The sequence below is a fragment of the Silurus meridionalis genome, chromosome 4, assembly GCF_014805685.1.
Source record: "Silurus meridionalis isolate SWU-2019-XX chromosome 4, ASM1480568v1, whole genome shotgun sequence".
Classification (NCBI taxonomy): Eukaryota; Metazoa; Chordata; class Actinopteri; order Siluriformes; family Siluridae; genus Silurus; species Silurus meridionalis.
In genome coordinates, this window is record NC_060887.1 from 21,841,933 (window position 1) to 21,868,412 (window position 26,480).

The following is a 26,480-nucleotide window of genomic DNA, read 5'->3' on the forward strand; positions in this document are numbered from 1 at the left end:
CTAAATGTGGAATTTGACGTTCGATAAGCACTTTTGAATTCCATGGTCAGGTGTTCACAAACTTTTGTCCATGTAGTGCATGTTATTTCTTGTACAGTCACACTTTCAATGCTTTATATTGTCAACTTGTACTGCATTGTATTGCCATTAAGACAGTAATATTTGGACATTGCTGTTATTTTAATAAAATTAGTCAGTTGTCTCTAAATCTTTGGGAAATATGGAGCTGCATTCATGCACACACACACACAGCAACTGTAAGAAATGGACATAAAAAAACCTAAGAATGCATCAAAGCAAAAGGCATTTTGGGTAAGAATGAATGAGTAAAAAAAAAAAAAAACTGTAGCACGACAGTTAAAACCATCTGCATTTCGCTTCAGAAGTTTAAAAAAAGGTGTATATACATTTAATCAAAAAGCATGAAGCCATTCATGTTATACTAATCAATTTATTTTTCTGTCAGGACAGATCCCTCGTCCCATTTGGAGTCTTACACATAATTGTCTCATTTGTTCTTCAACAAATATAAAAGAAGACATCAGCATGATACAGACCCATATTCAAACAATGCTTGCCAAAGAGCAACATGTTTGTCAGTTTCTGTCAGTTAGAATGAATTAGTAACAAATCAAGATTTTTTCTTTATGACCAGTATCAGCCAAAAAAATAAGAATTCCTGATGACTGCTCAGCTCTTTTGCGTACCACTTGTACCTTGAGGTTGAGACCATTCTTTTTGTTGTTGTTATTTAATGTACCAAGAATATAAGAAAACAAATAAAAAGACAATTGCAAGCAAGGTACTGTATATTTAGGAGTTTCAGATCAAGTCCTTTCAATGCAATAGGCTGAGTTCAAGTTGCATGCCATGAGGCGTTTTAACAGTTCTGGGTCCATTCAAATTAATTTTTTTTTTTTTTACCATGACCATGTGATTTATTTCTTTTCTTTCATCTTCTGCAGTCAGGCAGAGGACACAAACATGGACATGAATGCTCGTATGCACAAGCAGTGTCCTGAGATGCTCTTGTCCATGTGCAGTGTGCCAAGGCTTTGAGATTTCAATGTCACCCACCAAAACAAGGCAGTCCAGAAGAGTGTTGACATACTCTCTGCTGACTGCAAGTTCCTTTCAGAGAAGCTCTCCCGGCTCTGTTGCAGGGCAGGTAAACAGGAACAAACAAGTTATTCTCTAAAGCACTATCTGATTGATACACTGACTGAGCTCATCAGATAGTAGCAGTAACATATTAGCTGATGATGTGACTAGAAACCTTCCCTCTGATCCCACCAACATTTTTCACTTTAAGCGCACTACTGCTCGCTCCTCAACCGCTGACTTGGCAGAACCACGCAGTGGCAAACTTGGTTAACGAAAAGATGGACAAAGGTAGCAACACAATAGACACCACCCACTGGCTTGCTGACAAAGCAAAGCACAAAAAAAGACCCAGCAAGAAAAAACATGATCTACAATTAAGGCTGTTAAAAATATTGCAGAATATTTTGGCCCCTGTTTTTTGAGACAGACTGCCAGAACAGTCATGAGTTACCGACTTCTTATCGCTGTGTTTTTTTGGTTTGGACTCGTGTTTTTTTTTTGTTTGTTTTTTTTTTGTTTCAGGAGTGCTTAAAGGGAATTGGAAATATGTCTGGTTCAAAGTACTATTAAGGATCAAAGCAAAAGAAAAGTTTTAAAAAATAAAAAGAAAAGGTAAGCGTTTAGGATGTATTTGTTGAATTCAAGTAACTTTTAGGATGAGCAATATTCCGCTATTCTTTTTTTTCTTTCTATCAAACGTGCAGTTGGGAGTAAAACCTAGGGCTATAGCAATCAGCTTTTTCCCCACTTAAAACAGTTAAGACCTGATTTGACGCAGGACGTCGCAATGCACCATGGGAGTCTGATCTGAAACCCTCCCTGGTCCTAAAGCAGGTGCACTGAGCTGCAGGGAAAGGGAATGGGAGTAAGGATGATGCACCCTTCCTCTCCTGGAGGGAGTAGATTTAGGCAAAGGCCCTCTCTGCTCCTCAGAGAAATGGAGCAAGACAGAGGGAGATCAGGGCCATACGCAGGTTTAAGGTGGGCTTTGCCACCATGGCATCTGCCAGGGGGGAATTGAAGTAAAGGGGTGGGCCTGGGCAGGGCTCTGTCTCACACCCACTCCTGCATGGAGCGCTTGCAGTACAGTATGTGGCGTGGCGTGCCCTTTCTTTTGAACTGAAAGATGGTGTAGATCAGCACCAGAAGACACAGTGCCAGGATGCAGGGGATGACAATGGCAATGGCTTTCACTGTGCTGGCCTCGTTGTCCAGCTTGATGACGATGTCCACGTCCTCAGTGGGGATGTGTTCAGGATCGATGGGTGTCAGATCACAGCCCATGAAGTCCTTGAGGATGGAGCGAGGGTAGCCGGGCTCCACCCGCAGCCTCTGGTTGTTGAACTTCCAGTACTCTTTATCTTTGTAGAAGTATGTGAAACCTGCAAAACATTCAGAGACACTGTCATGTCAGGGTGAAGTCTATCTTGCATAGATGATTTGTTAACCATAGCAATTCGTCGGCATTACGTTCTGAGCCACACACGCATGCAATGTGATAAGATTTTGGTTTGTCCTCTGGATAACTTTAGCCTAGTAGCCTATATTCCCAGGACTGTTGTGTGTGGAGAAATGAGAGTGCTTCTCTAGCTCCCTGGTGGATAAAGTAAATTTAAGCTTGTGACATCCTCAGCAGGACAATCTGGCTGCATGTATCTTTTCTCTCCACATGCATTATTCATCCAAGTTCTCTAGGAAAAGAGAGGAAAACAGTGCAGGAGCCACTGGAGTCCTGCTGATATTGGAGTGTGTGAGGCAGGTGGAAATCACTGTAGCAGTGAAGTGAGGTGAAGGAGAGCAGATTCCCTAAAATATTCAACCGGAGATCAGACTAGCTCAGCTTAACTGTGAATGAGGATGAGGACAGAAGAGAGAAAACACAGGAGTAGAAAAAAAAAAATTCCAATCCACTATGAATGTCCATACTTCCATACATGTCTGTAAACTAGTGCCTTTGAAGTATAAATTTTAGATGAGTAACTATTACTGGCGAAATGGTTCTGCATGTTTAATTTGAAATGAGAGTCAGAAATTAAAACACATGAAATAAGATTGCTAAAGAACACTACATTCACTAAACCATTGTCTCCTGAAAGCTCATACTGTTGGTATAGCTGGGAAAAATAGTTGCTCTCACTATCAAAGCCTTTTGCTGGCTACCAATAATGGCTTATAATTAGGGTCGATTTTGTGTTCCCTGTGGCATCCGGGTGATATGCAGGACCAGTAGTTGAATAAAAGCCAGCGATTGCATTGAAAGTGTGCTCAACCAAATGATTTCCTTGGAATATCGATTCACCCTTCACGCTTAGATGAATGCTGGAGCTATTGTGCAGATCTGGCAGGCAAAGATGAGGACAGATGGCATGCATGTGCCTCTCAAACTGTACACCTCGAGAAATAAGCTCGGCCAATGAAAATCATAACGCCCACCCTCAAGAGCCAATAAGTAGAAGTTAAAAAAGGAGAACAAAATCATTCTCCTGTGGTTCCTCTAAGCTGTGCAGTTAGATAGAATGAAAGCAGGACAGCATAGGCAAGTCTATACCCTGTGTTGAACACTGGCAAAAACTTAAGAGACACTATAGTAGGTTGTTGGCTAAATATATTTCGCAGCAATTAGTGATGGGAACAGACTGTACCATTAGCTTTGTCTACGAAGGCACCCTGAGGAGAATCTGGAACACCTTTCCACACGGCAATGGACTTCGGGTATCCGGGATCCATGGTCCGCATATCCTCATTGTATCTCCAATATCTGCATGGAAACAATTAGTGCACGGAAATGTGGTCAAAGACAAAGCCACAAACAAATTGTAGATTAAGATCTCAGAAACACACACACACACACACACACACACACACACACACACACACACACACACACACACACACACACACCTGTCTCCTTTGAAGAAGTAAGTCTTGGCTACATCCTCCCACCAGACGGCAGTCTCAATACTTTGTGCTGGCATTCCGTTCCCAAACATGGAGATGTCCTTTGGGTAGCCAGGCTGGAGTATAGTGTCCTTGAACACCCAAAACTGCTTTCCTGAACAAGTTAAAGGCAAAGTTAAATACCAGTCTGTGTGACTGCTAGTAATGCATGTAGAACTGGGAAGGCAATAATTTAGTCAAATGAGAGTGTTTCATTTCCAATTAAGCAGTGGACAGGACTGGCTTGATTTACCATTATGTACGATCATCTGAGCAATTCCATCCTTGCACAATATAATGTGTTCAAATCAATGTTCAGTTTAATAGTTTATTTTGTATGTCCTGCTATTATAGTAAATCTTTATTTTATTTTATTTTTATCGTCAGCGAACCGGTGAAGCACAAGACACTCTGCCTGGAACAGGCACAGGTTTCTGATATAAAATCTCTTCTATTTACATTATATTGTGATTAACTTCTCTTTTTGTTCAAGACCTTTTATTTCACATCTCAGGCATCACTGTTTTGCTTCGCTTTAATTGCAATCAATTCACCTTGTCCAAGTTATATTACAGTACCCTTCCGTTTATACACATTAAAACATGCACTTAATATCAGGGGGTCTAAAAAAATTTCTCTATTACTGTAACACTGAGAGTCACTAACACATTTATATTTTAGCAATGAAGGGCTTTTTCCTAAATCTGTATGGCCTTAAGCCTACCATTGTCCTTGCAGCATAGAGAATCATCAGTGCTGGCTTATCACAGTAAAAACTGGCATATAAGAACAGGCACTGGCATATATATGTTGTGAGTGCTGCAGTATAGACAGGGTCTATACTATTTCCTCTGAAACAGGAAATGCCTATTATTTCACCTGAGGGCTTTCTCAAGCTTCTCTTGGCAGGGTCAACTTTGCTTTGCCAAAAAGCCTGGAAGCCAGACATAGGCCAGACAGAGGGTTGGGGCCTCTCTAGCTCTGTGCATGTGTGTATATGTGTGTATGTGTGTGTGTGTGTGTGTGTGTGCGCCCGCGTGCGTGCCCGTGTGCGTGTATATGTTTATGTGCATATTTAGCTCTTTTTGATGACCAAAAATGGCCAAATGTCCTCATAATTATCCAGACCTCAAAACGTTTGCAGATTTTTATTAGAATAACTTACAGTGCCATTGTGTGTGTGTGTTTGTGTGTATTTATAGGTCATAAAAGCCAAGGAAGTACAGCTCAAGACTGTTCATTATTATAGAGATCATACTGTGGATTAGGATTAATACACTGTTTCACATTTAGTGGGAGGTCTTTTTATCTCTGATAATCCATTCTTTAAAAAAGTACCATATCTTTCAAGCTCCCATCAATACATTTCTGAGACCATGCCAGAGTGCAGACCTTTAAGAAAAATAACAGAAAGACATTCAAACAAAGAGCCTGTACTAAATGACTAGCTTTAGCTATGCTCTAGTCGGCAGGATGCTGTCACGCTAAATGGCTGGATTATGGCTCAGACGTCAAGGGAGGTCAAGAACAGCACATGTGAAAAGGCTGGGTGCTGACAAAGTGTCAATGAGGGAAGCAGGAAGCAGAGGGGAAAGTTTGGAATACATCTTAACTTATCTTAAAATTAGAACTCCATATTTACAATTAATTTAATTTGGGCAAAGTGCCAAAACCGCTCTCTAGCAGTTTCATATGCAACAATGAACACAAGCAGTGATTTCTTATACCAATAAATATCCAGAAATAAAGGGCTTGGAAATGTATTGAGAATAAATACCATTTTTGAGCAAGAAAACATTTAGAATTTTGCCATTAACAAAAATCAATACTAGAAGCCCAAGTTACAACATTTGTAATTAACTAAGCCACTGAAAAAAAAATCTATTTTGACTCCAATTACACTTAATACTTTCATGCATTGTGAATATAAGGATTATATCTGGACACAAAAAAGATGAACTTAAAAACAAAAGGGTAAGCAAAATACAGATTTAACTCTGATTACTCAAACCAATTCAGGACAACATCTGGGACATTTTAGGTAGAGGCTAGATTTTCATTGGGAGTGACGAGGATGGACAGGATTAGAAACAAATTTTTTAGAGGGACTGCGCAGGCTTTGGAGACAAGTTGAAAGAGGCACGATTGAGATAGTTTGGACATGTGCAGAGGAGGGACATGGGGTAAATCTGAGAATTTGAAAAAAAGAATTATGAGTATGGAGCTGCCAGGCAGGAGGAAAAGAGGAAAGCCAAGGAGGATATTTACGGATATGGTGAGGAAAGACATGCAGGTGGTTGTTTTGAAAGAAGCAGATGTAGAAAAGAGTGTGATATGGAGAGTATGATCCGCTGTGGCGCCCCCTAACAGGAACAGTTGAAAGAACTGTAGAAGTGGAAATACAGACATATTCAACACCCTGAACTCTTCCCAATACATGATATCACTGTGTGTAATGTTACTGCCTCTATTTACAATTGTGACTACTGTATTCAACAGTGTAAACAACTTTCTTCATAAAAACAATAAATGGTGAGAATCTTGTCTGTGATTTGGCGATATCAAGATACGTTTCTGACACAAGACACAAGAAACAGCCAGATCTTTTCTTATCTAAACTACCAAACCAGTTAATAGATGATAGATGTTTGGGCATTTGTGTATGACTGTGTGCTTGTGTGTAGAACACAGCTGTAAAATAAATAAATAAATAAATAAATAAATAAATAAATAGATGACTGGATGACAGGATGTCTGAGACTTCTGCTCTCAAGATGAAAGGAGCTCATTAACAGAAACTCATCAGCTGTAGTGGCAAATTGCAAACCAAATCAGATCATTCTGCCTGCCGCTGCATCCTCAACCTTCAATTTGTGATGTGGGAGCTACTTCTAGCCTGTGACTAGCAGGGGACAGCATTCAACCGGAGCATGTGGGTAAGTAAGAAATATTACATCTGATGATAAAACAAACAAAACTGATTCTACAAGTCTGTGACCAAGCACCGTTAGTTTGTTTTTTAAATACATAGACTGAAGTAAAAATAATGATAATAATTATTATATATAGTATATAGTATGATTATATATGTTAAATATTAATAATATATTATAGTTTCTCCCTTCTCTCCTCCCATCAATTTTTTTTTTCTCTTAGACAGTCTCTTTCCTGCATTTATTTATAATCTATCTATTTTCACATTTGTTTTTTTTGTTGTTGCAAAAACAAACCATTTCCTTTAGGAAATACACAAAAAATATTTGGAGATTAGGAACAAATAAATTGCAAATGTAAAGATGAAAGATTAGCACATTCAGCAAAGCAAAGTAAAGATGCAAAGCAGTTTGTGGCACGCACTTGCACACACTTATGCACCAAACAACAGGCTTTATAGTCATAGATTAGGGGTCAAATTACTTCAGTTACAGCCATTCAGATGTGCTATAGATAAGGTCCTTTGCTTCAATTTCCTTTCCTGTAAGGCATTGTACTTTTGGCAGCTCTTGTTCCAAAGCAAACTAGGTTACCGCTCATCATAACACTACTCTTTCCACTACTGCTAGCCTGATTGCTGCTATTAAACTGAGAACACACACACAAAAAAAAACCCCACCATGCAATCATGTGCTCTTTGGACATCTAGCTTCTGTTCTTACCTTTAAAAAAAACAAACTTGCCCTCGCTGTTCTCATAGACGGCGTCTATCCTGGCTGGCAGACCCCTCCAGAAGACGTTGATTAGCATGGGATAACCTGGCATTACCGTGTTGTCTCTGACCCTCCAAAACCAGTGATCCTAAAAAAGAGATACAATGTAATGCAGTCAAACAGGACTGTCTATCAAGAAAATGCAGACAATAAAAGCATTGCTGACGTACATTAAAAGGGATTCTGCACAACACAGAACAAAATTAGTGAGTTTGCATCACAGTGATGTTTTTCTTGAGTCCCCAGACCATCTCATTAACACTCAAGACTGCTGTGCAGAGCCAGGGATGTGTACATTCTCCCAGTGGTTCCCTCCCGCTGGAGTTTTATCTAGTCTGCCCTCATTAGAGCACAGCTGCTCTCTAAAATGAGTAGGGAGCCCATGTGACACTCATCATCACTTCCATTATAGGTGGGAGGTTGTCACTTAACACCCATCATTCCTGATAAACACATCGAAATAAGAGACCAAGATGAGATGAAATGAGAGGTTGTTGTTTTTTTTACGCTGGGACTCATCCATGCCCCTGTTGACGAGTTAGGAGCTGTGACAGCTTTGAGATGATGCTGTCAGTGCTCATTGGTATGCTGTGTTGGATGACACTGTCCTTGCAATGTGAGCCAAGTGGTTGCCAAACAAGTAGTATACAATGTCACAGTGTATAGTTTTCTTTAAATTAAATCTTAATGGGCTTGGCACTGACCTGCAGGTGAATCCCCCTTCTGTTAATATTACACATAACTGTCAGAAGTCTTGGTGCTTAACAATTACACAAAATGCACTTTGAACCACATTAACACATATACTAAGGACACTTGGAAATTGCTTAACATCTAGCAGGCAGCAATAAACTAACTTTTGCCATTTCAGAGCAAACTTAACAAGGCAGACTGTACAGACATGCGGAAGTTGGTTATTAACTTGCCGAAGTCTTTTGTCACCTTTTATTCCTTTATTAAGTAAGAAAATAGGATTTAAATGAGCACATACAAAAATATGTTTTTACTTGATCCTACACCAATGAGTGAAAAGCTTCTTTAATGGTGTTCTTTGTCATCAAGTCTTTCCGTAACCTTAAGATATGAGGTGTGAGCCAAGACTCACAGGAAGGGTACTGAGCTGGAGAAGCCATTACGGCTCAGATATACGCCGCACCCTCGGGCTCACTTCAGGCAGCCACGGCGCTGGAATACAGTATACACTATAATAGAGCTCACTGCCAGTCTTGGTCCAAAAAGTAAATCTATAATCTGTATGCGAAAGCTGTTACTATTAAACTATTGGAAGAAGCAGAGAAATAAGAAAGAGGGAGAGAAACCTTGTCTTGCAACAGCAACCCCACGCCCATCACTGAACTTTCAACTCTTTTACTTGCACGCACAATGTGCACAAAGCTCTCCAGTGATACGTGTCCTCTGGTGCAGCTGTTGGACAGAAAACCCCTCCTAGCCCCCAGTGCGCCTCAAAAGCACTGATTGATTTCAGTTGTTCGGCGTTTTCTCTCATATGACACGCCGGTGTAATTGAAAACAGATCAAACTGTGAAATCAGACCCATTTTCTTTCTTTCCTGTCTGTAAAAAGAAAATGTAGTGCCTCCCCTTCTCCATCCCTCGAAGAACTGAGCCAGACCGTGATGAGGACAAATTCAACTGGCACTCGGTAATCAGGCACCCACAGTAACAACACTAACCTTTTCACAAAGCGGCAGCCTTTTCTGGAAACACAATACAAATCATTTCATTATTCCTTTGTTTAGAGCACCCTGGCTGCAATTCCCCAGTCAGCGGCTTTATAATCTGCCCCACAAATTCAGAGGAACGGAGAACCAGGGCCTGTCTGTCCACCACAATAAAAAGGGTTGTAGTTTATGTGCGAGCACACAAAGATAGGGTTTGGAGACGGAGTGAGAGACAGAACGAAATACAAAGACAGAAAGGCACAAACAGACCAAAACACAGACAAATGGGCAGACACCACTCTTCTAAGGGTTTTCTCCAGTGCTGTTTATCTGTGTTCATACACAATTGAAGCATGCATACTGATTGCATATTAAAGCAATGAGTCATTTGTGTCTCTTCTTGTTCTTGTTTTTCCCCTTTTGAAGTTTAATGTCCACTACTTGTGATGCTTATGGACTTGTAGTGTCAAGCTGTAATAAGAAACGAGAGTAGCCGCGACTTAACTGCATCTAAAGCTACCTAGGCAAAAATTACACATCCTTTGGATATGATTAAGAAAATCGTAAACGATTGCTAGTTTGCTTGGTAGTGTTGAAATTGCAGCTTCACGTCACAAACTTTAATCAGAAATTTGATTAAAGTCGCCTGCTCTGTCGCTTGTGAGAGTGGTTTGTAGCAAAAAGCTATAAAGCACAAAGAACAAAGGAGAAGCAATGTCAGACCTGCAGAAGCACCTGCTAGCTTGGTCAAATCTCTTCCCATAGTAAGCTCCAGCCTGAACAGAAAACATGAAAGACCAAAGCAGTGCATGGTACCAGCAAGGGCTGCGAGATAGAGAGCCCTGTGCAGAGATAAGCCTCGCTTATCCAACAGCACAAAAACAAAAAACAGGTAGACTTTCAGCACTAGATTGCGCAAAAGAAGATCTTTCAGCGCATGCCTTCGCTACATCAAACAACATACTCCCAGCACAATGCCACACATACACTTCAAATACACACTTTCAAGCAGGAGCCAAGAAGAGCGAACTGGGTGACGCACGTATTGGAGAAATACCAATGTAAACAGGTTCTGTTTGATTCTGGAAAATGACCATACAACAACTGTAAAAAGAGAATACAGGAACTACATGAAGAATTTAAGATTCTGCTTGTGAATCAAGTACTACTGATTTTACTCAGCAGGCATACGCCGCCAAAAAGCTAGTGTCACCCTCCAGGAAAAAAAACAAAACAAAACAAAAAAAAACAGCTTTGATGTCCGTCTATATAAGGCATTTCGGAGATGAGGCCTGCAAGCCCTAAAGCAAAGAGCAGGGGGTATTATGTGTGGGTGTGTGCTCACGAAGAAGTAACTCTGTGCATGGTAATCACATAAGCCAGATGTATGCCTGTAGGATCTCTTCCTCTTGGCTGATCGAAAGGATCATATGTCTGCAACTTGCTGACAAAGAATTTAAGAAAGAGAAAACAGCGTGAGGGAGAGCTTTGACATGGATGGATTCGAATGCCATGTGGATGCTGCGTTTGCCAAAAAGTCGTTTTGCTTTTTAAGTTTTACTGCGTGTACATCTGAGACTGCAAAGAAAAGCGGACATAATTTTGTCCACGTGCCACAACTGTACTGTTACATGAATCAATAAATAATTCTGCTATATGTTATTAGAATGCACGAAATAAACAACCTATACAGAAAATACACTTCATTAGAACCATTGTGTTTAAATTTCACAGCTACATTCGAGAGCCTATTTCGAGAGTGTGGATATAAAACATCTGCTTGTGATGACAAACTTGGAAGTTTTGAAAAGGCCACGGTTAAAACTACTCCACTCTTCAGCACTGAGCAAAATACAGAGTCAACAAAGAGCGATGAGTCTTTCAACACTTCTGCATAGCTCAACCATCACATACTCCACACTTCTGAAGAAAGCCTCAAGAGGAAGGGCCCTCATCTTTAATTAATGTCCCACATCTCGGGTTCACAGTGAATCAATTAATTTCTTTCTGTGGGAGGAGGAAGAGAGAGAGAGATTAATTTTATTTCAGCTTACAGTGTGGAGCAAAAACTGGGGCTTGTAAAGCCGTGATGAAGTGTGTCTTTCTCTTTTCTTCGTCTCTCTCCCTCTCTTTCTCTGTCACTTTGGGCTTGTGGTGCTTCGACTGTCAATTTGCGTGTGTATGTGTGTGTGCACGTGTGTTATTGGGACTTCTGCATAGGGGGTGATTGATTCATAAGATTGATGAGCGAGCGACAGCAGATCTCTCTCTCCTGCTGCTCGCCAAATGAGGCTAATATAATTCTTCAATCTCTGCCTCGCTGAGTTTGTACTGTTGAATTCCGACTTGATGAGCGAAGTCAATTCACTGGCCCTTAACACAAGCAACAACACTCCCAGTCTCAAAAAGGGACTAAGTTTGTAAAGAAGATATTGTAGTTAACACACATGACCAACCATGTGGCACAGTTCTATACTATACACGATTATATGAACGCATACAATTATACAAGCATTTCATTAGCTTAATAAATCTAATCCTGAATTTCAGTGATCGAAAGATGCATACAATGTTTACATTTCAGCTGTTTTAACAGATATAGATTGTTATATTTTGGGCTAATCCAAAAACTAGATTAGTCTGAGCGACACAATTACAGTTGAAGAAAATTAAAGAGCACTGCAGTTTGACACTCTGACTAGCTGAAAGAGCAATCTAAAACTTCCCAATGTAAAATCAACCATGAGATATAACCTGTAGTCGATTTCTCAATGTGGACCATGTTTCACTCAAAATGTACTCGGAGCAGTCTTCGGTGTGGGCTGTAAAAATGTCTCTCCATAAGTAGTTACAATTCCTGGCTTTCCCTTTCCTGCATCTTGAAATCTTATGATACGAATCAGCCTAAGGGGCTGCAGGCAGGAAGAAGGCGATACCATGTCTGTGTTGAGATTCAAATGTGTGTTGATATGCAGACCAGCTTCATTGCCTGGAGTTTTATTTCCATGCATCACCGGAATGCATCAGGACACCATCCACAGGAACCAGCGCCGATTTATAAATCCAAAAACTATCCGAAAGTCTAAACCTTTTGCACCTAATTTGCCCCCAACTGCTGAATGCAAAGCATCAAGTGTTCTAATGATAAATCATTCACATATTAATGAGACACTGCTTTTTACACCATCTGAGGTGCTCCAAATACAAGTTTAGAAAAAAGCAAAAAAAAAAAAGCAAAAAAAAACTAAAATATAACCTTGAACTGTTTATCAGAGTGCTCATTCGAAAATATATATTTTTGCACGTACCTCAGTGTTACACAAATTCTATATATAACCCTAGTAATAATTTAGTGAGGAGAAAACAGGATTTCTTTGTGTGGACTTAAAGGGGGTTTACAGGTTTCTAGGATCTTGTGAGCTGACTCACAGAACAGGAAACCTCAGAATGGCTCCAGGGCTTATACCCTCTTCAGCAGTTTGGAGGACAAAGATGATCTGGGGCATTGCTCAGCATGACATATTTGTGTCATTTGAACAGAGTTCCCCTGATTGCTGATTGGTAAGTTTAATAAATGGCAGACAGAGAGTAAAGCCCTTATTACTGTGCTGCTATAAGGGGCTGGAAAAAAAGTGGTAGATTCAGTTGGTCAGGAGAAAAGACACTCCTTTCATGGATTACTGATATTTAACTCACCAGGAGGAAACCGAACACGTGGAACACATGTGAAACACACTGCTCTCACACATGCCGCTGTAACATTAACTGATCTATGCTGTTTTCAGCAGGAGTATGACTGTGTATATACTGTGTGCCATTTAGTTATAGCTTAGTAGTGTTTATAATCTAGGAAAAGAAAAGCGCTTTCATAAGGGAAGACCCTGAGTGGACCTGCTGCCCCATACAGTAAAGAAAAAAAAAATGAATAGTCTAACAGTTGAATCTTAAAGGACAAGCTCCTTATTATAAGCTGAAGGACATTTTTTTGCTGAATTCGCCCTGTATGAATTCCAAGTAACGTGTATTGAAATACCTTAAACACAAACATCTCTCGGCGCAGGATGGCGAGTGTGTTAAAGTCTCCGTCACAGATGTTGGGCTTGCCGTTGGGATGACTGGGTTTGTCCCCTGTGGGTAAACGTGGCGGTCGTGTCTGACGGTCATGTTTGCGTGGGTCTGAGGGGGGGTGAGAGCGTGGAGGGGGGGCAGTTGGTAAGGGTTTTGTAGGCTGAGGGATCTTGTCTGGGGGGCCTGAAAAAATAATAATAATAAAAGAAGAAATGATACATTAGAAAGATCTTACTAAGTTCAATTCTTTTTTACAAGTTATATGAAAACCAACTTTAGCATGTTATCCTAACTGTTTTATCAACCATATTTCAGTGTACTCCTTCCAACTGTGCTTTTAGCTAGAACAATTACACTAAAGGTAGAGCAAAATGTGAGTGATTCGAAATGTTAATAATTATAATAATATAAATTAAATAATACCTATTAAACTAAAACCTTTTTGTCTTGAGGAAAACTGCAATAAGGTGGAAATGGTGGGTGAGTAAAATCATGATCCCGCAGCATTGGTTTGGAGGTAAGACGATTAGAGGGCTAGTTACACCTTTGGTTATCCCAGTGTAAAGTCTGATCAGCAGGGGGTTGGGGGGGAGGTCGGTGTTGATCTCATTCATTGACTGAAATAATCTCCTAAAATGAAGGGTAGGATAGAGGAGAAATCCCTGGCTACATAATACCAGAGATCAGGCGGGCGAGCGGGCGAGAGAGAGAGAGAGAGAGAGAGAGAGAGAGAGAGAGAGAGAGAGAGTGTGTGTGTGTGTGTGTTAAGGAAAAAGAGTGAAAACTAGTGAGCAAAAGCGGAACAAGCTTAAAAGATCTAGCAACTATACCTATAGAAATAAAACTGTTTCAGGTTTCTCTTGTATACATAAGAACGGATGGGATGGAGTTCACAAACTTCTGAAAACTTAGCAAAGAGTTACTAAATTACAAACCTCAACAGGTCATTTGCCTAAAGAGATGTATGTCTATACTGTTGCTAGTAGTAGGTCCTAAATATTGCCACTTTCTGTGGAGTCACATTGTTCAATAAATCTAATAACTGTAAAGTCAAACCAACTAATACACAAGATGGCAAAAGGTTTATGGACACATGACTGATACACTCGTTGTTGAGCATCGCAATCTAGATTTAGTTGCCATTTGCTGTGATATTAACCTCCAATCTTCTGGGAAGGCTTTTTACTAGGTGTGTAATGAGGAGACCTGACACGCTGTCTGTTTATTCAAAAGGTGTTCATTTGGGTAGAGGTCAGGGGTCTGTGCAGGACATTTGAGTTCTTTCTTGTCAAAGCACGTTGGTCCTGGATCTCGCTTTGTGCACAATGGGACATAGGGACATTGTCATGCCTGTAGTTACAGTGAAGGAAAATTGTATTGCTACAGCAGACAAATGCACTGTATACTTCTAACCTAGTGGTAACACTTTGGTTAAGACCAACATATGGTCAAAATGATCAGGTGTATACATCACTTAAAATACATTTACTGTGATGAACAGTCTGTGTTGGACCAACAGGTGCACTAATGTGTGTATGCTGATTTAAGCTTAACTCAACAGGCTGTTGATGTACTAATTAAGCTCATTTCATGTCAGTTCAATTTTATTTTATGTCACAGTAATAACCATACAACTGGGATGCTATGCAGTGGTGAAAATGCTGCATCCTGAGTCCCACCCTTACACCCATTGGCAATCTGTAAATCATTTATTCTTATCTACATAAATCAAACTCCATGATGTAACTTGTATGTCTGCTCTGCTTTCTGTTGCTGTAAATTCTAATGGAAAATGGTCTGATGTGATTTCATTTTGCGTATCTGTCTTGTACATGCTCCACAAGCTGTTTGCCGCTATTATCTTACACCCTGATCTTTTGCGTCAGACTTCATCCTGTGTGTATGGACTTGTGCGCCTCTCCATAGAAGAAAGGCTAAAAAGGAAATGGGAGAGGAAGAGCAGAGAGTGGAGAGAGGGGCTGGGAGTGTACTGAGGATGTGAACATCTGCCCAAGGAGCTTAAGTTTGACCTGCCCTTGCAGTTTTATAGGATGGGCAGAGTGCAGAGGAGAAAGGAAACCAGGGAAAAAGGGCAAGGGGGTGAGAGGAAACGCTAATCTTTTTGAAGCTTTGCCCTGACCAAATTGGCTCCAACTATCTGTTTAATAAATGCGGAAATCACGCTTCTTTGTCTTTCGTGTTGCTCTTTGGCCTATTAGTCATAAATCTTGTCACTTAATCCAGTACAAAACTTTACTAGAACATGATAAAAAGTTCTATAATTCATTTCCAGTTTCAAGAATCCAAATATTGGTGAATAAATCTGTAATGTGAAACTCCAATTCTCATAGATTATCTACTTAAAAAATTCCCTCTTACGTGCTGCACTTAATGTAAATCTACAGGTGATTCAAAATGCAATATCCACATTATTCTGAAAGTCAGGAATATTCAGGTTTTTTTTTTTCCAGAACAGTGAATTAGCTATTGCTGGATTGTTAATCAGATCAAAAGGGGTAAATTTAAATAAGATATCAAATTTCTTTGCCTCTGTTATATTGATCAGCATCATTTAGTAACTGTAGGTGACTATACTTCATCCTCAAATTAGGAAACATCATCCAAAAGATATTACTCAATTTTGTTGATTGAAAAAAAATGAAAGACTTTCCAAATAAAAGTCTAGCACTTTTCCAAACAAATAAGCTTATTGAGCCATGATCAGACCTGATTGAGACTGTAACTCTTACCATAAATCTTCTGGATGCCCTGTAGGTCATCATGAGGCAGTTTGAAGTTCTCTGTGTCCATGTACTGGTAGAAAGGGGCCATAATGGCTGTGGGGTCGTTGGAGTGCTCCAAACCTAAAGCATGCCCCAGCTCATGAACAGCCACCAGGAACAGGTCATTTCCTACATACAGAAAAACACACACACACACACACACACACACACACACACACACACACACACACACACACACACACAACCGTGAGCCTTTGACCTGAACACAGACTGTGGGAATGACAGCCCTGTGTACTGTGTGTGTGTGATTGTACTTTGCCGCAGGTTTCATTCCAGATAAAAAAAAAAAAACCCCAGTAAGACCACAACTACGGATGAGACCCATTACTGTATCAGGAACTGTCCTTAAACACATCCACACATCAAAATTCTCTACTTTCCTGAGAGTATGAAACACTGTGCCCTTACAGCTCTGTAATGATACTGTGATTTTACACTGGAGTAAACTGTGGGTCTGAAAAAGCCCCGCTGGCCATGAGCCAAGCCCCTGTCTCCAGCTAGCAATGTGAGACACTAACCAAGGATCACAGAGTGCACACACACATGTACACAGCCACATTACTAACTACAGAGCACTGATCTGTCCATCTTTCCTCTCTTGTTTCTTTTTTCTGTTCTCTTTAATTTTCCTTCTGTCTCTCCCTTTCATATTCCCGGTCTCTGTGTACATGTTTTTCCTTCATCTCTCTCACATATTCTCTATGTTTTTTATGCTATTAGTCTATAATGCTCTATGGCAGTGTCATTAAAATGGTAACACAAGGACAGAGAAATCTCACACTATTCTCTTCACTCTTTATTTGATTTAATCAGACAAGGATATTGTTCAGGTGATGTGTTACCATTCCATGGCAAATTGTTCCGTGTCGACTCTGAGAGTGGCAGTGTGAGTCGGCGTCAGGACTAAACACTGCTGTAGATAATATACATAATGAAGTCACTTTGGTTTTATTCGAAATAACTCCACTAAGCCAAGACATCGAAAAGCATTAAAGAACAGAACGGTGAAATTGTTATTACACCTTCTCCTGAATAAATGTAACTAAATTATGCCCAATCTTTGAGGAAGGAATACACATGCAACCATGTGAAATAAGAGTCGAGTAGTCAATTTGGAGAAAGTGAGATAATATAATGATACAAAAATCACTTGTGGCATGAGAGGAATTGGGGCATATTGCTATGCAAATGAGGTGTTCGAGATGTCTACTCTAGTCTTTTCCCCGGATACAAGTTGAGAGGAATCAAAATACACACACACACACACACACACACACACACACACACACACACACACACACACACTTTTTCAATCCTCGGTGTTGAGGCACACAGAGTTGAAAGGGGCTAGTGGTTTTCTTCTCCTTTCTTCCTTTGAATCCCAGAATCACAAACAAAATGGCTCCAACCGTGGCCCTGTTTAATTAGCAAACACTTAAGAAGAAAGTATTTCCCACATAAAAATATACAAGATAGATTAATGGAGATAAACAACTGGTGTGGGACAAACACTGTAGAAGAAGGAGAAGAAGCAGAAGCATGTCAGCACAGAGAAGCACAGAGCTTCTTCTCAGCAGCAGTTCCAAATACATCAAGAACAGACTTCTGAATGTGTAAAGCATTTTTTTGTCCAAAACAGTACAGTGTTCCTTGTTTGCAGGTTGTTAATAAAATAATGTATGTCAACCGGGTATCAGCCTACATTTTGCTGATGTTTGTTTAAATAAAGTGGACTCAGAGGGTCACAGTTTCCGGGTGCACCTTATCTATGAAAGAGGATATTCAATTCTGTGGTCTCTGCAACATTTGGCAGGATACTGCAGAAAATCTACAGTCTACTATATAAATCTAACTGGGGCTTTCTTTAAATAATTGCTGCAAACTCTAAATCAAGGTACAAAATTGTAAATTAGTAGCTACATACACTATTAATCACGAATCGGAGCTACATGCCAAACATTTTGTTACTGCATCATTTTCATCATCAAACAAAAAAATGAATGAATTGCCAATTACTCCAGGTCTTTTTGACCCCTTTTTTGCTGTTATAATAACCTTCACTCTTTGGGGACGGAACCACATATCAGGTATAAACACACGTGGCTATATAGTGCACTTCCCAATTCAGTCATGAGAAACAATAAACAATAAAAATGTAAACCTCTTTTACAGACTGCTGCTTGTTGTGATGGTGCTGCCCATCTTGAACAGCCTGCACCAAAACAGGTTCACTTTGTCTAGGCAGCACTTTCTAAGCTCATATTCATCCTCATATGAACAACATATGAGTTCATGTTATGTTGCTCTCGCTCTCTCTATCTCGGAGTTTTAGGATGAAGCCCCCAAGCCACACAGCCAGGATAACCTGCAGCATTAAAAGACTGCCCCAGTTATCCTCGTGGATATACCCAACCCTGAAGAAAACGGAGGCAGTAGTTCTCTGTTACACAAAGAGGCTTCTTTTATGGTTTTATAAGACTCTCACTGTCACTACACTAGACCTTGTTAGCAATGGCCAGTTTATAACAAATGAGGCATAAACAGTAGATGCATTCAATCTTGCTCAGGTTGTAACCCACCCACACACAAACACACACACACACACACACACACACACACACACACACACACACAGGGCATGCGTCATGAATCTTTCATGGCACCCCTCAGCACTGGATCTGCTGCTAGGTTCCGACTGAAACATTTCACAATATAAAAACAATTGTTCCCAAAAAATGTCTGCAAAAGAAAATGTAACTCAATCAATCTTCTAGTAGCTACAGCAATGTGAAAATCTTGAAAGGGGTAGGAATTATTCTGGAGAGGAAAAATATACACTATCTAATAATCTGTTTTGTCTTTGCATGGAAAAAAAAAACTGCAGAGTCGTAGAACCATCTGAGGTTTATTCATTCACCTAGATCAGTCAGGTGATCAGTCAGGTTACCGCTGTTAACTAATTAGGCGTGAGTGTCTGCTATGGTCATGCTTATGTTTTTATACATCTAGGTAAAGTGCTGAAACATGCAGCACATTTCCCAAAAAGTCTTGATTTACTTGAAAAACCTGATTCTTTCTCCTTTTGGAAAAAACGTACATATGACTTGCAGAATAAATCCAATGTATTCTGGCGGATATGGGCCCCTTTGTGGGATTTACTTGAGCAAGACCATAGCCCTGATTTATGTTCTTCTTTCACCCCCCCCCCCCTTTTTTTTTTTTGTTTTATTGACTTATTTGCATTTTAATAAGTGTATGCTGTGTGTGTTCATTGATCGGCTCTGTTGTTGTTTTGTTTAAGTTTGAATAAGAAATTAATAAAAATATAATAAAAAAAACGATTCTATCACACTTTTGTACATATTTGTTGTTTTATCTAAAGAAAACACTTTCTACATGGGCCAGTGTAAAGAAAACATTTTCAGAAAGAGAGAGCTAAATGGAAAATCCAATAGTGATTGGAAAAAAAAGTGATAAACACTGATAAAGAGAAAATGTTTAGGAACAAGACAGCAGCTTTCATTGAAATGACCGTAAACAATTGCCTCATTTTGAGCGCAGGCCTCTCCTGACCCTCGGGCTTAGGATGCTGTCTCAGCTCCTGTAATGTACACAAGGCTCTCCACAGGGACCTCCGCTGCAGCATTTTGTTCTGGATGACACTGTTGGTCCATGCCTGCAGGGCACTTACTAAATATGCAGTCCTCCAAGGGGACAGTGTTTCAAGACAAATAGAACAATACTGGTGGCCTTACAAGATCTTCCTCCTCAGTGGAGCAGTCCTCTTCACGTGTCTGTAGAGAACACTGTTTCAAATGTATTGGTTCTTCTCGTTTCTCTGGAGGCAGACAGAGTGGGGAGAAGACAGTAGTTTGTAGGACCAGATGAAGCGCATTCTCTCTATGATCATTAACATAAATGTAACACTTCATCTGCATTTATTGTGTTTCTCAGTGACCAAGAAAATGTAGGACATCCTGCTTCTTTACAGTAGACATCATACTATGGATTATGGTGTTCATGGTTGTCTGGTCTAAATCCATGATGCGACGCTGCATGGTCCTATGTTCTCGTAGAACAAATGATGATGCTTTTCATAGTCTCAAAAATCTTATGATATATATGTTTTATTTATCACTGCAGCAGGCACAACAATATGATGAAGAGATATGGCACTTTGTCTCAAATATGGGGCAATGTAGAGCTCCTGCCTTATTATCATCATCATTATCATCATTATTATCATTGCTGCTGGTGGTCATTTCTTTCAGCAGACATGACCATGAAAATACTGAGCATAGAACTTTTTATTTGCTATGGATAGCAGACAGAGAGAGAAAGAAAGAGAACGAGAGAGCTGAGTGTTCACATTCCTGGCATTCTTTAATTATGGTTTTCTAATTCCAAGACAGATCAGGTTCTCAGTCTCATTCATGGGTGCGATGAAATGAGCCAGACAGACTGGGTATTGTGGAGGGTCCAGCTGCCTATCCATCTCTCCATCGTTCCATTTTTCTTCCTCTGTTTGCATTCTCTCTCTCTCTCGCTCTCTCTCTCTTTTACTCGCAGTTCTAGATTCTAATGTTCTTGACTTTTGCTCTGAATTTTCTTCTTTTCATGCCCTCAAGCGTCTATTGTTGATTTTGCACTGTTTATACAATAGACTGAGGCTTAAATACTCCAACGGGCTGTGTTATCCTGCAGTCTACATCTCTCTTTGATGTGAGTTGAGACTGCTGAAGGTCAGGGGAGATTAAGGACGGCGGTCCGTGTCCAGTCGGCTTGGCGAGAAGCAATGTGCAGGCGGAAGAGGCTACCGCTCCTCACATGGAAAGTTAATGCTAGAGTCAGTGGGTGAGCGGCTATTTTGAGGGCTTGCCTAGTGGGTGACAGCAGGGTGCTCGCTCTCCTTATACAGCAAAGGATAGTGAGCAAATACAGCTTAAAAAAATGAATAAATAAACACTAGCTCTGGATACCTAGCGCCAACTGACACAGCATTCGCATCCCTCAAAAACAAACACAGAAAAACAACCTTTCGTACTAACACAGTGGAAGAGCACGGACCTCTCCGTAAAACCGCTTGCAGCTTTAACCAACATTTCAAGCACAAGAGAAGTCATGCAATTATACATGTCTGTTTAATGCCCGAGATAAACTTATTGAACTGATATGAAACCAAGCTAAAATACGGCTAATTATAGCTCCCTCGATTTACCAGAACAATTTGGTCATGCCTTGCAAAGTTTTAATAGATATCAAATCCATGCTCATGTCTCTCTCTATTACCCTTGTGCAGACAGCAGGCTGATAGCCATCAGACCCATGCGGCCAATGAATAAATAAGACTTTTTATTCTCTTGCAGCTGAAAAAGGGCTATGCCTTATCAGGCGCACAGGCACACACACATCCTGCCAATCATCCCCCCTGAAAAAGGAGACCGAGTCCACAACACAAGGACACTGTTGGCCCCTTCACACAGCTGATGCTGCACCATTAATCCAGGCTGAACCTGCAGCACACTGGAGCAAGACAGGAACTTAATCTTGTGTAGACAGTATAAACATACATACCTAACATCAGTGAGAGAGATCATGATTAATAATAAAACAAGGGTTACCACATTTATTAGATGAAGGACAAATTTGTTTAAATAAAACATTGAACTATTCTTTAAGTCTGTTTGCTGAATATGAATAAATGTTGAAGCGTTTAAATTGGCCGATATTTGTTTCTTTTTTCGGCACGTGTACTAATTAAACGTACCAAAGTGCTGCCTGCGAATAAGTTTAGCAGCTCTACAAAACAATGCTGCGACCCACGGCCTGGCATGGCTGGCTCAGTTTCTGCAGTTTATCGATTCAGGGTTCAGTCTTTTTCTCACTGCAGTCGAACTGCACTGGAGTTCACTTACATCTTCTTTTGATTTGGCACCTAATTGTGAATTCCGTGTTCTCACTCGCACAAATGAATTGTACTGAGGCGAAGAGAGAGAAAAAAAAAAAATATCAATCAAAAAAAGTAAAAAAAAAAAAATACACAGGGATTTAATTCAAATGAGCTAAACAGTACATAAGTTAAAGCCTACCTAAATTCCAGAGTTTGTACTGATGATCAAGTGTTTTCAGGTAGAAGAATGAATTCTTTATTCTTTGCCTTATTCATTGTTTTCCCAAACCCTGTGCCCCTCTGAAGCAGAGAAAACATTCCCCTCAATTTTCATTTCCTGCATGAGTATAGACGTGTCATTTTTTCCCCCTATGCCATCACAGACATCTTTAAGGGCATGAAAACCCTCCTAAATTCATATCCTTATATGTCAGTGAACAGCATTTAGACTGAAACAAAACTATTCCCTCTTATCTGCTAGTGTGGTGCCATGCTGCCCGGGTATCTGCAGGGCTATTTACAACAAGAATATTTTATAGGTCTGCTGTATTCATGGAATTTGCTCTCTTCCTGTCTCACTACAAGCATTATTAAAGTTAGACATCTGTCTGCTAGTCTGATAGAAATCTAAGCCAGGGATAGTCTAGGGGCCATTTGTACCAAAAGCACCTGGCATCAGCTTAAAGTTGGTCATAATTGTCTCGGGTTTAAATTTAACACAGTTGTGCTAACTGGTCATAAATTACCCTTAAGACTGGGCTTAAAATGTAGACTGAACCTGGTGCAGGCATAAAGTCAGATTCTCTGACCGTGTCAGGCCATGATGCAGACATCCGTTGCCTTCGTCTGTAATTGGCTTAGCAATTTTGGCTTAATTGGTGGAGAAATGTGGCCACCATTTCCCTTCCGGTTTCAGCAGATATTTAAACAGCTTAATTATTTACACAATTTACTTCAGCAACATAAAACTAACCATCTAATTGTTCTTTTGAATTAAGCATTTCATTAGTGACTTATTCTTGGGTATTGCTTCCTTGAAGCAATCTCTTACTGCATCAGTGGCTCAGAGAAGAGTAGCTGGGTCCACACACACACACACACACACACACACACACACACACACACACACACACACACACACACAAATAATGGAAAAAATACTTTATCTTCTTGAGGCCTTGCCCCACCGTGATATAATAACATGCCATACACACAAACAGAGGTTTTGTCAACGCAGACATTACAGTGCTCAGACACTTGGGAGTGTGAAAAGAGAGAAATGATGACAGAGGAATGGGAAAGAAAGTGGGAGAAAGGGCATGGGATAAAAGCACTGTGTCAAGTGCTCATCACTCAGGAAAACATTTTTTTGAGCTATGAGTCACTCCTCACCGTCACTAGATAACGCTATGATTTATATATTCATTTCCTATCCAATACTCAGCACAGCAGATCTTTAGCAGGTAGAATTGAGGTGAAAATATCTGCTGTGTATTACTCCTGGGTGCACGTGTGTATGTGTGGAAGTGGAAGAAAGTGGATGAAACACAATCGAGAACAGAGCGAGTGAAGAAGTCCACTGGTAGAACTCCATGTGGCTCAGCAAGAGAAGGAGGGGGGGCTGTAATCCCTCGCTCACAGCTAAACATGCGCACAGTGGGTTGGCACCTCCCTAGCAACAGGCCAACCAGAGATTTGATTTGACAACGTGTGCGACAATGTATGTAAAAGATGTGCATGGCACAAAGAAGGAAAGAGAGACAGTGAGAAATGGAGAATGGGTTGAGAGAGGAAAATGGGCAGTGGGAGGGAAAGAGAAAGACCAAGCAAGACAGAGTGGGAAGAATGGGTGATATCTATAGAAAATATGGAAAAGCAGACAGGAGGGAATGAAATGGATGAAAAATGGACAGAAGCGGGGAAATAAGGAATAAAGATTAGAGGCAAAAATCGTACTTGTCTGAGCTTTCTGAGACCTTACGAGTAGATGAGTAGCACTGGTAACTGCTGCTGAGCACATAAATATACTGATGTGCAGCATCCACTAGAGACAAATACAAAACTCGCATTTTACTTCTATGCTATTGTTGGATAATTGTTTCTAATATTTCAGTAGATTTGATCACAGATAAAGCCTTCCAGTCATTCTTTTTTAGGCATCTAGCAGCCAGTAAGAATGAGTCTTCTCACAAATAAATGAGATTGTTCAAGTCAAGTTCAAGAACATGCCAGGTCTGGAAACAAACCTAGATCATAAAGTCAATTATTAACAATTTGCACCTCATTAGAATCACTATCATAGATGTTGCTAAAATGATTTTAGCAATAGGGTAAAATATACTGCATTTTTGACATACTTTTTTTATGAGAAAAAGCTTAAGCTTTTATTGGTCTTAACAACAAATTCTCATCATGAAACAAATAGTCTTTTCCTGCTCTATTAATCCTACTTGCATTTATGAGCTTTTTACCAGGCCCTTGACGGGCTGCACCGAGTGTGGCAGATAATCATATAATGACAAATCCCAGAAGATATTTTTGGAAACTTTTGTACACCCAGACATGTGTTTGTTTTTGTGCGTTAATAACTTCTAACATTTGAATAGTTTTTTTTAAGGAAATGGACTGTTTCCTTAAAACACTTCCCTGTATCAAAAGTAAATGAGCAAATGTGGCATAAGAGTTTTGAGGAGTGCAATTGTTTAACTCTAAAATTTTCTGACCAATCATTTCAACCCACTAAAAGCCTTTTTTAGCCCAGGAAAATAAACACACCGACTCAGACAGACACACGCAGTGTTCAGCTGTTATATAACAACAGGTACTCTAAAAGAGTTCATCTGAATGCATCTAATGCTATTTAGTGAGGATGGCCATTTAAGCATTCAGACAGAGAGGAAACTTGATAGCACACATTGTTGCAAATGAAAATATTCGCTCTCGCTCTCTCCTGCTCTTTCTCTATCTCTCCCTCCCACTGGCTTTCCTTTTCTTCTTTTTTGTTGTTTCTTTTGTACACTAATTTGGTATATATTTGTCTTGTCAGTTCAATAAGGGCACAGAGCCTTGATGAGTCAGAACACCAACCCTTCCAGATTCTGGTATTCTCCTCTCTCACTTGTCCTCCAGACATCTTCAGATGCCACACAGAGAAAAACACCTCAGCAAACGCACGTACACACACACTGTCAAAGACACTAACGCTCGGTCTCGGTTTTAGATAAAATATGTATGCTTGTGCTCTTAATCGGCATCAGGCTCTTTTCCCACACCACTAGATGTATAATTCAAGCGATTGCATAATTTCATGTCTTCACTATGCTGTAAGCTTGTTTTTAAAAAAATCTGCCACATCAGTGCATGATAGAGAGACAGAGAGGAAAATGAAAAGAGTGAGAGAAAGAGATAGAGAGAGAGAGAGAGAGAGAGAGAGAGAGAGAGAGAGAGAGAGAGAATGATTCACCAGCATCCTGACAATACATCTCCAGCTCATTATCATTGATTGGTTATAATGGAGCTCTTCCCACAAGCCACAAGTTAAATGTTCACTACCATATCAGGGCTTACAATAGGAATGACTGCCTTTTACCATAGTGATTAAAAGCTTTCAACATTGTAAATGTTTTTTACACACATTTTTATACATCTTTTATTTGCATGATTATTAAAGGTTTAAACCTTCAGATGGTCATTTAAAATGACCACACTTATACTGCTTGAACCCATCTCCACTAACATCTCCACAATACTCTACAGAAAGAAGTGCACTTTACGGCTTGATCAGCACACCCATATATGGTTCTCCTTTGCCATAATTTTGGAAGCACATCACTATAAAGAGTGTATACTATAATGAAATTGAGAGGCCCAAATCTGTTCCTGCATGACGAAGCCCTTGTGCACAATGTGTGGTCTATTAACATGACTTTTAATAACTTATAAACAAAAAACATGTGTCCTACACCTCAACCTCAGTCTTTGAAATGAATTATAACATTGTCTTTGTGCACCAGACATCACTGACTGACCTCAGTGGGAATTAATCCCCAGAACCACACCCCATAATCTTGTCAAAAGTCTTTTCGGTAGAGTGGAGGTTATTATGATAACACAGACTCCATATTAGTTCCTCTGATTGTGGCATTGGACAAACTCATTAATGGAAGGGCCATGTTTGGCCATACACCGATCAGATATAACATTATGACCACCTGCCTAATAATGTGTTGGTTCTCTTTTGCTGCCAAAACAGTTCTGACCCATCGAGCATTAACTGCATGAACTTCTTT

General features: G+C 40.0%; 1 protein-coding gene across 2 annotated transcripts in view; it reads right to left on the bottom strand.

The window, feature by feature from the left end:
* Positions 1 to 435: 435 nt before the first annotated feature.
* The window catches only part of LOC124384416 (matrix metalloproteinase-16-like), a 44,499-nt gene continuing 18,454 nt past the window's right edge, over positions 436 to 26,480 (bottom strand). For both annotated transcript variants that reach the window (XM_046847224.1, XM_046847225.1), the window contains 6 exons: positions 16,248 to 16,409; positions 13,463 to 13,680; positions 7,698 to 7,836; positions 4,006 to 4,156; positions 3,747 to 3,862; positions 436 to 2,486 (listed from right to left, as the gene is read on the bottom strand). In XM_046847224.1, coding sequence (XP_046703180.1) covers positions 2,158 to 2,486; positions 3,747 to 3,862; positions 4,006 to 4,156; positions 7,698 to 7,836; positions 13,463 to 13,680; positions 16,248 to 16,409 — 1,115 coding nt within the window. In that variant the 3' untranslated portion in view covers positions 436 to 2,157. The remainder of the gene's footprint in view (positions 2,487 to 3,746; positions 3,863 to 4,005; positions 4,157 to 7,697; positions 7,837 to 13,462; positions 13,681 to 16,247; positions 16,410 to 26,480) is intronic.